Here is a 12,485-nt window from a genome sequence, read left to right on the forward strand (position 1 = left end):
TCATACAAGAGGCAAAGAAACTGGCCGAAGGTTCTAAGGCAGTCGATCAGTCTGCCTCGGGTTTGGTGGATGCTGATGATCTCGAAGATACTGAGGCTGATAGCAGTGGCGATCTCCTTGAAGCTATTTAACAATAATTTGCGCTGCATTATAGTGAATGAAGCAATAGTATGCCAATAAGGATTCAAGATTTGTGTTGTGATAGACATTGCGGTGTGTTGGAAAACTGTGGATGTCCATAATTCTGTGATGAAAGTTCTATATTTCAGTTATGTATATGAAGTTTCACTTGCTATGCCATCTGTGGCAATTTCCCCTCATTAAAGAGTTTTAAATTGTGGTATTCTTGTCCTTATTTAGGACATCAATATACTATTATTAGAAGCAACTTACATTGGAATGTAATTACATTGCTTGACAAATGATGTGATATTTTAAATAACATAGTGCTACACATGTATAACAAAAAAAATTCTTTTATGGGTATATTTTAGTGATATAATTATATTTTGTTATGAGCTAGACAAGGCTAAAATTTTGGTAGTTATCTACCAAAAAAACTCATAAAACATGAAGAAATGTTTGCAGTATGGAGCACTGCAATTACTCAGGAGGAAGGATGTAATAAAGCATTCATTACTTGTTCCTTAAGGTAGGAGGTAAAGGGATCATAGTCTTGAGTGCCCATCCAGGGAACCGATTGTCTGCAATCCCAACTACAGAAATTTACCACATTCCTGAACGTGGCATATATTGATAGGATGGGAATCCCGACTGCAGGAAATTCCTGCATCCCTCATCTTCTGAACTACTTGCCATTTCTCATAACTCTGTAGTCAACCTCAGAAGTTTCAGAACAGAGAGAGAGAGAGAGACGAAGCCAAGAAAACCATCACCTTTATCGCCCTTTATACCATTAAATCTACAAATATTATTCGATTTCATTGAATGGGTAGGAGGCTAATCGATCCAGGAAGCAATGGGAGCCGAAGATCCTTCTGGATTCTCCTCTTCGTGATCTTCCTCTCCTGTTCCCTCGCCTACATGGTCTTCTCTGTGACCGCTCGCCGCTCGAGTGGAGATCCCTCTTTCTCGGCCATGGGTTCGAGGTTGACATCGGATACGGAGTCGGAGTCGGAGGCGAATTGTTGCAGGGGATTGGAGCATTTGGAGTTGTGGGGTGATGCGGTGAAGTGGGGCACGAATCACCGGGTTAATTCGCCGAAGGAATGCTGCGAGGCGTGCAAGGCGATGTGCAAGGAGAAGGATGGGCCGTGCCTTTGCGATTCTTGGGTGTTTTGCGGGGATCGGGAGCGGTGCGGGGAGAAATTTGGAGAGGTCAGTGTTTTCCTCCTCGAAATTTGACATTTTGAATGACAGATGATCTAGTTATCGTGGAAGATTGCAAAAACTTGATCTTTTCGGCGGAATTGTTGGTGATTTTTTTTTATTACTGTTCGATTCACGTATTTTTCTCTACAATCGGTGTTGTGCTCTCTTGATATGACTGTTACTCAGTTGGACACATCTGATTGATAATTAAAGTGGTGAATGGTGATAAAAAGGAAGAAGTTTGATGTATATTTCTGTCCTTCCTTTTGACCTTATATATCCTAATGAACTAAATGCTTACTATTCATTGAGAACCATCATCTTTATTTCCTCCAAGAAAATAGTAGTCTTGATGTGATAAATCGCACAGTTGAAGTGTATCAGTGAGAGTATGAAAAGTTGAGGTGTATTTCATTAAAGTCAAATTTATCTACTTCATTACATTATGAACTCTCTGCATGAAAATTCTTCATGACAACAATATTCACCTTCATGCTGAATGGATTTTTGTGCCTCTAGTTGCACTTGAAAATATGTCTGCATGATTCCAGTCACCTCCAAAATATTAAGATGGAGTTCATGTTGTATACTATAATGTAGCTTACATTGCTATTAATTAGCATCTGAATTGTTTTTATTTTTTATTTTTGTAACAGTGCTGGTTGAAGAAACAGAAGGATGTCCTATTCCCTGCTCTTGCTGGATCTGGGGAAAATGTTATGTGGACATCTGGACGCAATTTTGGAGTAGTAGATGTAAGTTGGAACTTTACCTTTGCCTACTAATAGCAACATGCAGAGATTTATGTTACCCTTTTTATCTTGATTTTTTTGATAATCCCTATTACTTGCACTATACAATGTGTTGGTAGGACTCAAATTCAGATGTTAATTGACTGATAACATGTCAGTGGATAATCAATTTTCTCATGTAAAACTGTAATTTATATGTCGTCAGATAATATGTTTTGCGAATATACAAGCTCTTCTATCACTTCCTCTACTAGTCCAGCAACTGTTTATTAAATTCTTATGATAAAGAACTCTACTCGCTCCAAAGTATATGGAGAATCACAAGAATTAAAAGCTTAATATGCAAGAAAGGAGCTAAATAAAAGGACGGAAAAGGGAAAAGGAGGTGGAACTAAGAAGTCTGACAGAAAATAGGAGAACCAAAAAGTATGACTACCTTTGATCATTGGTGATCACTGCTGGTCCTTTGTCTCTCACTCTCTCATCTCTTTTTGTTACCTTAAGGGTTCTGCAGTTCCAAGTGCTGAACATAAACCTGATCTGAGTAGATTTTGATTTTTGTAAGATGCTATCATGCAAAATATCCTTTAATGGAATAAAAACTAGGAAGGAATGGATGATACACCAACAAGGGTCATCCCGCAGACCTCACAAAAAACAGTCAGTTTCATCTGGTAGTTAAATGCCATTGTGCATATGATAATATGTCATTTTCTAGAATTACTTGATGCAATTTCTTAGAACATCACTTCGTCAAAAGTAACCTTCTTTTTCATGTCTTTTTTTTCTCATGTAGGGCATTGTTGGGCTGGAAACAAGTTACGGAACTCTTCGTATAAAAGTAGGTTTTTAAGGAGACAATACAAGCCATTTAAATGCTTTCCTGCTTTCTTCTATCTCTCTCTCTCTTCTCCTCCCTTCTTTTCCTTTTTATCATGCATAATGAAAATTTACCTTTTGATAATTCCATTTAATTTTACTGTATATCAAGTGGCTCTAACCTTACTGATAATTTTTTTCGTATGTGTAGGTTCATCTGATACTTATAGTTTGTTCATCTAGGTTTTCTGATAGTATCTTTTTTTTTAAACTCTCTTTTCTTTGTCCTTTTGTTTTCAACTTAGCTTCTTCCTGATTGTGCACCACATTCTGTGGCTTATATTACGGAGCTGTTGAGTTCCCGTCATTGTGCCGGTTGCCAAATTTATCGTGCCGAAGGTCGAGGGCCTTTCTGGGATCCTGAAGGCTCCCACATTCCAAATGTAAGTTACAGTTTCTCTCTAGTCTTAATACATAAGTATATCTGAATTTTGAGGATGGAGGTCTCCTTGACATTGACATGCTTCTATGAAAGGTCTTACTTCACAACATTAAGTACACACCTTTTAATATGGCTATGCAAGAAGATTCAAATGATATGATGGTCATCCTGTGAAATTTAGTATCGTTACTTGACTCATTTAAAATAGTGCAAACTCGTACAGATAGATCTGTGATCATATCTTAACCTCTGATGTGTTGCGGAGAAGAGTATATCATCCATGCTCCAAGAAATGAGAAAGCTTGTCTTCGTCATGGGAATTAGAAAACCTAGCTGCTCTATTAAGCCGGTCTAGAAACTTGTCTAAATTAGCATTCATCATGGGAAGGAAATCATAAAGCTTTAGCCATGAACTAACTATATCCAACCGGCAGAAATATGATCCATTATGCCTACAGGAAAACAAAATTTAAGCCTTACAACCTGATTCAATAGTTTTAACAATGTCCTAGTATTTAATAACCATAGAGTTCGAATATTTCTTCAATCTTCTCATTTATGTTCCTTGTTTCAACTGTGTAGGCTCCTTTTGGCTCTCCTTATGCACTTCTTCAAGGAACACTTGAAGCTGATGGAACACCATTTAAGAAGATACCTGTCGAGGCATGCCCAACAATAAAGAGAGGATCCATTGCATGGGTCGGTTCGGGCCCAGAATTCTTCATCAGTTTAGCAGATCACTCTGAGTGGAGAAAAGCTTACACAGTCTTCGGTTCTCTTCTGCTGGAAGACCTGGAGATTGCCGAGAAAATAGCAAGCCTTCCAACCAAATCCGATGTCTGGGGTAATGTTAATGTGTTGCTGCTGGAAAACCCTATCCATTTTAGGTTAAAGCGGATAACAAACATCCGCAAAACAAATACAAGCACCGCCGCAACCAAGTCTTAGATGCTTAATCTTGGCGTTGGTGATGTACTAGAGATTTTATTGGTTGCCCATAGTTCTCTTTTTATACTTTGCCAGAGGCAGTATCTAATATTGTTGATATACAAAAATCAGTGTAAAAGGAAGGAGATGTACAACGATGTAACTTAGAGAGTGTTATTACCGGCGGAATTTTATTTGAAGAAAGGGAGAAAGAATGCAATTTGCATAAAAGCTTCATTTGTGTGAATTGTCCTACATCTTTGTTTCTCCATTTTCTAAGTATCAATTTGCACATCTCTAAGTACATTAAGAAAGTAATGAGCATTAATCAACAATGGTACAGAGAATTTGTTTAGTGTCATCTTTAGCGTGTGTTCTTTTTCTCATACATAATCCTATAAAATTGAGGTTATTGAAATTTAATTGCATTTAGTAGTTTAATTTATAATAATAAATTTTAGTAGACACCCCATATATAAACAGTATGTATTTTATTATAATAAAATAGATATTAATTATAGAAAATATATGCACTCAATTTTGTGCTCTAATAAATTTCTAATTGCATAAGGAATAAATTTATGTGCACTTAGATGTAGAGACACAGGTAGCTTTAACTCTGTTACTAGTTCGTATTACTACTACTTTCTCCCACCTTCACAAGAATTCCTTAATACCAAAATTACCCTTCACCCAACAATTCATATAGATATATATCGACAGCTGAATCTGCCAATTTCTGCCCCAAATTTTTGCCCAATTTCGAGAACCAAATCGGAGACGATGGATCCGCAGGACCAGCAGCCGGAGCACGAGTATTACGGCGCCGACATCCCCGACGATGCCGACATGGATGCTGACTACGAGATTGCCAACCCCGCCGCCGACGAGGACCCCGATTCCAAACCCGAGGTCTCTTTCTCTCTTCCCTCTCCTTTGCTTTTTCTTCTCCTATCTAGGGTTTCTTTTTTCTTTTTCTGATGCTGTGTTCGAGATTTGGGGCTCAGGACATCGAGGAGATGAAGAAACGGCTTAAGGAGATCGAGGAGGAGGCAGGAGCCCTCCGAGAGATGCAGGCCAAGGTGGAGAAGGAGATGGGTTCTTCTGCCGCCCAAGGTACTTGGTTTCGTTTTCTAGGGTTCGTGATGTAGCGACTTTTTGTACTGTTAGATATCTTAGTAGGTGTTCTCTTTCTTGCTGTAAGTTGATTTGTTGTGGATTTATCTTGGAGCGGCTACTTTTATCAAGTAGCGGTAGTGGGAGAGGTCTATGTTGTTTGTTAATTGGAGCTCTCTTCCAGCCGACTACTGGAGAGACTCTTTTATTCATCCCGTGCTTCTCTAAATCGGTTTCACTTTTATTTATTTAATTTTGTTTTGTGTTTGTTATCTTCTCTAACACGGTTAGTGTTCATCTAATTGAGTGCTAATTCCTGTTGGCGTAAATCTCTTGCATTAAAATATCATTTGGGAAAGAAAAAGGAGTTAATTTTTAGGTTCAGTAGATCTAGGAGCTTGTTAGTCTCAAGTTTTACACTTAAATCTTTTTCAAAAGAACCATAACTACATTTCAGTTTTAGTTGCTACCTGGAACAGCAAAACTTTTAATTGCAAATGTAAGAGTTCTTCTCAGTTTTCTTCACTACTGCTAAATGTCTCTTTTTTGCATTTCACCCAAGTGGTTGTCTTGAATCTTTCCAAATGATTTTCATTATGCATCTTTGAAGTTCCAATATTCTTTTTTCTCTGTTCCTTTGAATCATGTACCAAGACTCTTCAACTGCTGCTGCTACCCTAGCTGAAAAGGAGGAAGTGGATTCTCGCTCAATTTATGTTGGTAATGTGAGGTTATCTTGTCCTTTATCTTTCCTCTCTCTTGAAAGAATTCATTCAGATTTTAAATCACGCTATTGAAAAAATCTTTTTGTTTAAATATATAAGCAACTTTGGCAACTAAACCAACCCATTTCATGCTCCAATGGAAAATGATAAGAAAATATTGGGACTGCTATCCAATGTTCTAGAATGAGGCTGCAGTTTGCAGGCAGTCAAGGGATTGCATAGCTCATAAGCAGAGTGCAAATGTATGTGGGTAAATATGTCTTTGATATTTAATAGTACTTAACAGATATAAGAGCATTGGTCATGGATCTAGTTAGAGAGCTATGGATCACAGGTGAGTAGAAAAAAGCATGGGAATTGCAAGGGAATTCTATGATGACTACAGTAAATAAACTTGGTTTTTTGGAGGAACCCTAACCTCCTATGAGATGCTTTTGGGGATCCCTTTCTCCTCGCCAATATTCTCAATATTGGATAACTTATATTCATTGTAGCAGTCCCTTATATATGGATTGCAAAGGAAAGAATACATAAGATAACTTGGAGGTAAGTAAGATAAGGAAAACTAAGGAAATCGTAGTAGTACCAAAGAAATCTAAGGAAATCGCACAAGCAAATTATCGAAGTAATCATAGTGCACGTAACTAAACAAGTTTGAAATCACAAGAAAGAAAGAAAAATTCATAAAGAGAAGTATAGAAGACAGAAACTTCTATTCATGCAAGGACTATTATGTCCTTCTATCAATGGTTGCAGTTAAAAAGTAATAGCTGGCTATGGCTCTAATAAGTCATACATGGGGGGTTAATCCTATGCACGGCAACATAGGGACTAAAAACACCTATATGGCTGCATATGCAGTCCACTGGCTGCATTTTATAGCAGTATCGCTACCAAATGCAAACTTTCTTGACTCAATTAAGTTCATTTAAGAATGATAACCAAATTAATTTTCTCACCTCTCTCCATCTGCCTTTACGATATTCATCTTTCTGTTTACCTTTTGTTGTAAACATTTTAGTAGCTATGCAAAATTTAGACTTTGAGGTAAATGTTCCTTCAGGTTGACTACGCTTGCACCCCTGAGGAAGTACAGCAGCATTTTCAATCCTGTGGGACTGTAAACAGGGTTACAATTTTAACTGATAAATTTGGTCAACCCAAGGGATTTGCATACGTGGAGTTTGTTGAAGTGGATGCAGTTCAGAATGCTCTTCTATTAAATGAATCGGAGTTGCACGGTCGTCAGTTGAAGGTTCGTAGTCTATGTCCTAAAGCATAGAATCTTATGCATCTAAACCTTGCATATCTGAATGCGATCTTAATGCCATCAGGTGTCTGCTAAAAGAACCAACGTTCCGGGAATGAAACAGTACAGGGGACGGCGGCCTAGTCTATATGGAGCATTTCGATCGCGTAGGCCTTACATGCCATCCCCTTTCTATTCGCCTTTTGGGTATGGATATGAGCTTCGACATATTTTTCAACACTTCTATGTTCTCTTTTCCTGTTTTTTTATAAATTTTAAAAGTTTTCTACTGCTGCCTGTATCACTGAGTTTATGTGCTCCTTATAAAGAACCTCAATATAAAGTTGAATACATTAGTATTCCTTGTCTTCTTTGTATTCACATATAAAAATGTGTAATTGATGATTGAGCTATACATAACAAAGATATCACTCTACCATCATTTCATTTATGGCACTAGTTTCCCTTGATTAAAGCTTTCTTGCATATGATCATAAATTAAACTTCATTTCCAAACTCTCGTCACGCTTCATCATCAACCACTAAATGTGCCAAGCCTGGGGAGAATGCTGGTGATGATATCATGTTTCGTCACCTTCTCTGCAAAAAAAATCTAGTGTGCTGTTCTCTTGACTTGTATAATGACTTTGACAGTTGCTTGCAAGATTGTTCATATTTCATCACTCATCATGTTGAAACTTTCATGGTTTGATATCTAATGTTCCATGTTTCTACAGGAAGGCTCCACGGTTTAGGAGGCCCATGCGCTACAGGCCATACTACTGAGAATTTAAGATATTGTTTTACCTCTGTGCTTACTCTTGAAAACATTCACTTGGGTGGCACACGATCAGGGGTAAAACTTTCTTATGTTCTGTATTTTTAATATAGTCAACTATTTTCCTCAGAACTTGTATTATCGTTTAATTTATGGCCAATTGTATCAAAGAGCCATGGATTCTTGTATGAGTTGTTAGTTTTAAAATTAACACGTAGAACCATCATTTTCTCTTCGCCTTCAATGTCTCACGGTAAATGGAAATCTTGTAATCTATTCTGTGGTAAATGAATGTTCTGGTTTTACATGTGCATTAGTTTCGATTGCGAAGGTGTATAAAAAATAAGGTTTTCTTGAGGGTTACTCGTTTGATTTGAGGAAATCCTCACCTGTTATTTATAAGCATACTTCCAGCCTAGTATCATAGTGAATAACACTGCAAAATCTTTAATATATCTGGTAGCAGTAAATTTATCAAAAGTTGTAGTTACATGAACCTTGCGCCGTCTCTATAGATTCTTCAAAAGATAATAAGATATAATCATAATCATTCTGTGAACTATTAAAATGCCACTATGTTTGATTCTGATATAAAAATCAACAAAACACCAAACAGTAGGGACTAGTATGATATAGTTGTCCAATATTACAAACACGTGCTATGACTAGCCTCTAAAATTGCAGCAGGAAAATTTATCCAACTTGGACCAGCTAAGTTACTCTTCCAATTGGATACTTTTAAAAAATTTGACAGTAAGTCAGGGTGTTATCTACAAAAACAACTCCAATTAAAACTTTCCACCTTCTCCGGCTCCCATCCCATGACTTGCCACTCAGCCGCGGTTAAGACACCGCTCTCCTCACCCAACCGTGGCGCGGCCCACTCCCCACGCCGTTAACGTGCGCCGCACCGTAACCAGCCTCACTCTTTGCGGTGCCCCGATCCCACTACCCAACAAACCCCCCCCCAAATCACATTATTAATGCAATCCTTTAACCTCCTCTCTCCTCTCCCCACCACCACCTCCTCCTCCTCCTCCTCCTCTTCTTCCACCAAACCCTAGCCTCACCTCTCCCTCATGTCTTCCCCCAAAACTTCCCTAAAGGACTCTCCTTCCCCTCCCTCTCCACCAGCCCCTCCCATCCCTCCGGCATCGGCGGCACCGCCGGCCTCCGGCTCGTCGCGCCGTCTCCCGCCGCCGTGCTGGAGTCATGAGGAAACCGTAGCCCTTATCGACGCCTACCGCCGCAAGTGGCTCTCCCTCCGCCGCGGGAACCTCCGCGCCGCCGACTGGCAAGAAGTCGCCGACGCCATCGCCGCTGCTGTATACTCTTCCTCTTCTTCCCCCAAGACTGCCGTTCAGTGCCGCCACAAGGTCGAGAAGCTCCGGAAGCGCTTCCGCGCCGAGCGCAACCGCTCTCTTTCTCGCGATCCCACCTCCCCCCCTTCTTCTTCTTGGCCCTTCTTCCCCAAGCTCGCCGCCATGGATCTCGCCGGTCCCTCCCCTTCTCCTGCTCCACGATCTCACCCTCCTCCCCCTTCCTCCTCCGATTCCTCCGACGATGACGACAACAACACGCGTAGCCTCCACCGCCTCATGTCCAACGGCGCTGGTTCCGCCCTCCGCTTCACCATCCCCAAGGCCTCCCGCTCCAAGAACCCTAGCCTTAACCGGTTCGCGAGACCTGCGGTAGAGGAGATGCGACGGAGGCTGGAGAAGAGGAGGAAGTTGGAGAGGGATTCTGCCTCTTTGGGGGAGGAGGAAGACGCCGCGTTTGGGGCGGTGGCAACGGCAGTGAGCATGCTCGGGGATGGCTTTATGAGGGTGGAGCAGATGAAGATGGAAATGACGAGGGAGATGGAGAAGGTGCGGATGGAGATGGAAATTAAGAGAACGGAGATGATTCTTGAGTCACAGAGGCGGATTGTCGATACTTTTGTGAAGGGGGTCTTGAGGGGGAAGAAGAGGACGAAAGTGTTACCGGAGAATTGAGAAGAAATGTGGGACGGTAATAAGCCTTTGGCATGGAATGATTATGTCAAATTTTATGGTAGTTTGAAATTTGACTTTTTAAATGCTTTCATGCTTTCACCTCTTTGTAGAGCTTATAGGGATTGTTTAGTGTTCGTTTTTGTTATCTTAGCAAGCGTTCATATTTGAACTTGCCCCTTTTTATCCTTCCTCTGTAAAGTCTAAACTTATCTAAGAAGGCTCCTTTCTTTCTGCTCAGTGAAGTCCTTATGGTTAAGACTGTTGTTCAGTGAATTTATTTATACAGTATGGTTCCTGGTTTTATACTTTTATCCACTATTATAACTCTTTCATAGATAGTCTACATTTCCCATTAGTTTGCAATTTGCAAGAGGCTCGTCAGGTAGCTGAAGCCTTTGTAGAATTCTGGTAACTATTGATATCTTGTTTTACACATCAAATCCGCCTGCTAATGATTGTTGGTCCCGTGGTTCTTTCTTGGTCATCAGTCTAATAGACCTTATCTTTTTTGGTTGAAAACTTGTGAAGTAGACAAACCCTTCTGAAAATTTTAAACTCCTAGATTATATATTTTACCTTACTCTGTAATTTGCACACTTGTTGAATCTTCTTCTTTGAAATTTGAACACTCAAATTCTCTTCTTTTTGAATTTTATGTATGCCTCTGTATAGGTATTTGTATACACTATTTTTTAAATTTATGTATGCATGTATACTCTCCAATTCCTGGTACTTACACATGCACATCATGAAATGCATTTGCAGGCAGCAGCACAAGGCTGCCTTGTCAAACGTGTATGAAAATATGATACTCTTTAAGGAGTTTTGATGATCCTTAGGTTGCAAACTTATGTTGTGATCTTTTTGGTACAAATAAGAAATTTACAGGAACTCCTCTTATACATGGAATGTAGTCTAGAATCTCTAGAAAGTCTGGTACTGTTCATTAGAAGGGTTCCATAGTACAAGAGGCATAAGAGAGAAACTTACTTTGTTCATATGGTAATTTGTAGGGCATCTATATATGGCCATAGTATGAAGAGTTTGTCACTGAAATAAAACTGGAGGAATTAGCTCTGTCCATGAAGGCCAAAAAACAGTTCAGCTGCTTTAGTCTGGAGATAAGATCATAAGAGGTCATCTGAGACACAGATGACATCTATGTGTTATTGCAACTCTCTCCTCATGTCTCTTATGGTTACAGCCATACTGTCAGAACCTTGCAAGAAGTTCTGAGAAACAAACTTACTGTGTTTATATAGTTCTTGTAAATGCATGCTAAAACATGCTAGTTGTGACTTGTGAGATCCAGATTAATGGAGGATACACAAAAGGAATGTACTGTGTTAAACTTTGTGTATAGTAACTCATAGGGACCTCTGCATGTGGCCTTAGTGCAGACGGTTTTATCATCAAACAAAATTGGAGGATTTATCTCTGTCCTCAAAGATCTAAATGCAGTTCATCTACTTTAGCCTTGAAGTGGAATCTAAGTGTTATTTGCAGTTCTCTCCTATGTCATGGTCGCAAGCATATTATGAGAACTTCGTATGATGTCATAAGCATGATATTATATTTAACAACTATGGTTGTAATTTCAGATTAGCTGGGATGTCTGAGATACTAAAATTCATGTCGGGCAAGTCTCTTTTCAGTCGTTTCTGTATATTCAATTGATTAACCTGTTTTCCTTCAATACCGGATCACAAAGAGGGTGCAAAATCCTTGCACCCATGGGCGCTTCAGCAAAATCATTCTTGAGCCAACGTCTCAGTTATGAAGCTGAGACTTCTGGCGTATCTCACCTCTTTGTATAAATGTTATCTCATCCCTAGATGCTAGCTCAGATGAAGAACTTTCATCTAATAAAATGCACTGGCAATTATTCCTTATCTTTATGAGGAACAATTACCTGGTTATATAGTCTTTATATGGACAAGTATTCTTGAAACTTTCATGCTAACTGGGGATAGAAAGGAAGAAAAGATTAGTTTACTCTAATAGAGAAGGCCTAATCTTTTGTTGATGAAAAGAAAGCCTGCATACTTCACTGATGGAATCAAATTTGAAGAGCACACAAGGGGGAGAAGGAATGGACAAAAGAAGGGAAAAATAAAATAAAAGAGGGAAGGATATGAAATGCAAGAAAATATTACAAGCTTCCAAAGAGAGGAAGATTATACAAAAGGCCTATTTCCCTCGAGTATGTTTTCAAGTGCAAACATGTTTCTTGGAGCTTCTCACTGTCTTTTCTTTTTTTTTCCTTTTTTCCATCACAACTTGCTTGGTTTTTAGCAATGAGAAGATGTAGTTATTCATGACTGAAGAAAGAGCTGCCAAACTTTAATTTG

The 12,485-nt window shown here is 39.2% G+C and overlaps 3 protein-coding genes across 4 annotated transcripts; all 3 read left to right on the top strand.

The window, feature by feature from the left end:
* The first annotated feature begins 832 nt into the window (after positions 1–832).
* Positions 833–4,519, top strand: LOC140802667 (uncharacterized). 2 transcript variants are annotated; one of them, XM_073158217.1, is made up of 5 exons: positions 833–1,338; positions 1,989–2,087; positions 2,881–2,925; positions 3,209–3,346; positions 3,928–4,519. In XM_073158217.1, exons 1-5 carry the CDS (start codon positions 949–951, stop codon positions 4,291–4,293), a joined length of 1,038 nt encoding a protein of 345 aa, XP_073014318.1. In that variant the 5' UTR covers positions 833–948; the 3' UTR covers positions 4,294–4,519. The 2 variants fall into 2 exon arrangements, with proteins under 2 accessions (XP_073014318.1, XP_073014319.1); XM_073158218.1 differs by having other exon boundaries at positions 845–1,338; positions 3,254–3,346.
* Positions 4,520–4,830: 311 nt separating this feature from the next.
* LOC140802668 (polyadenylate-binding protein 2-like) lies at positions 4,831–8,447 on the top strand. The gene is made up of 6 exons (XM_073158219.1): positions 4,831–5,184; positions 5,280–5,388; positions 6,043–6,113; positions 7,177–7,368; positions 7,448–7,569; positions 8,100–8,447. The coding sequence occupies exons 1-6, from the start codon at positions 5,056–5,058 to the stop codon at positions 8,146–8,148; spliced, it is 672 nt and encodes a 223-aa protein (XP_073014320.1). The 5' UTR covers positions 4,831–5,055; the 3' UTR covers positions 8,149–8,447.
* Positions 8,448–9,071: 624 nt separating this feature from the next.
* LOC140802669 (trihelix transcription factor ENAP1-like) lies at positions 9,072–11,467 on the top strand. Its single transcript, XM_073158221.1, has 2 exons — positions 9,072–10,150; positions 11,148–11,467. The coding sequence occupies exon 1, from the start codon at positions 9,220–9,222 to the stop codon at positions 10,132–10,134; it is 915 nt and encodes a 304-aa protein (XP_073014322.1). The 5' UTR covers positions 9,072–9,219; the 3' UTR covers positions 10,135–10,150; positions 11,148–11,467.
* Positions 11,468–12,485: the final 1,018 nt, after the last annotated feature.

This window comes from Typha latifolia, unplaced genomic scaffold (genome assembly GCF_019914945.1).
Source record: "Typha latifolia isolate L0001 unplaced genomic scaffold, TyphaL0001v2 contig_65, whole genome shotgun sequence".
Classification (NCBI taxonomy): Eukaryota; Viridiplantae; Streptophyta; class Magnoliopsida; order Poales; family Typhaceae; genus Typha; species Typha latifolia.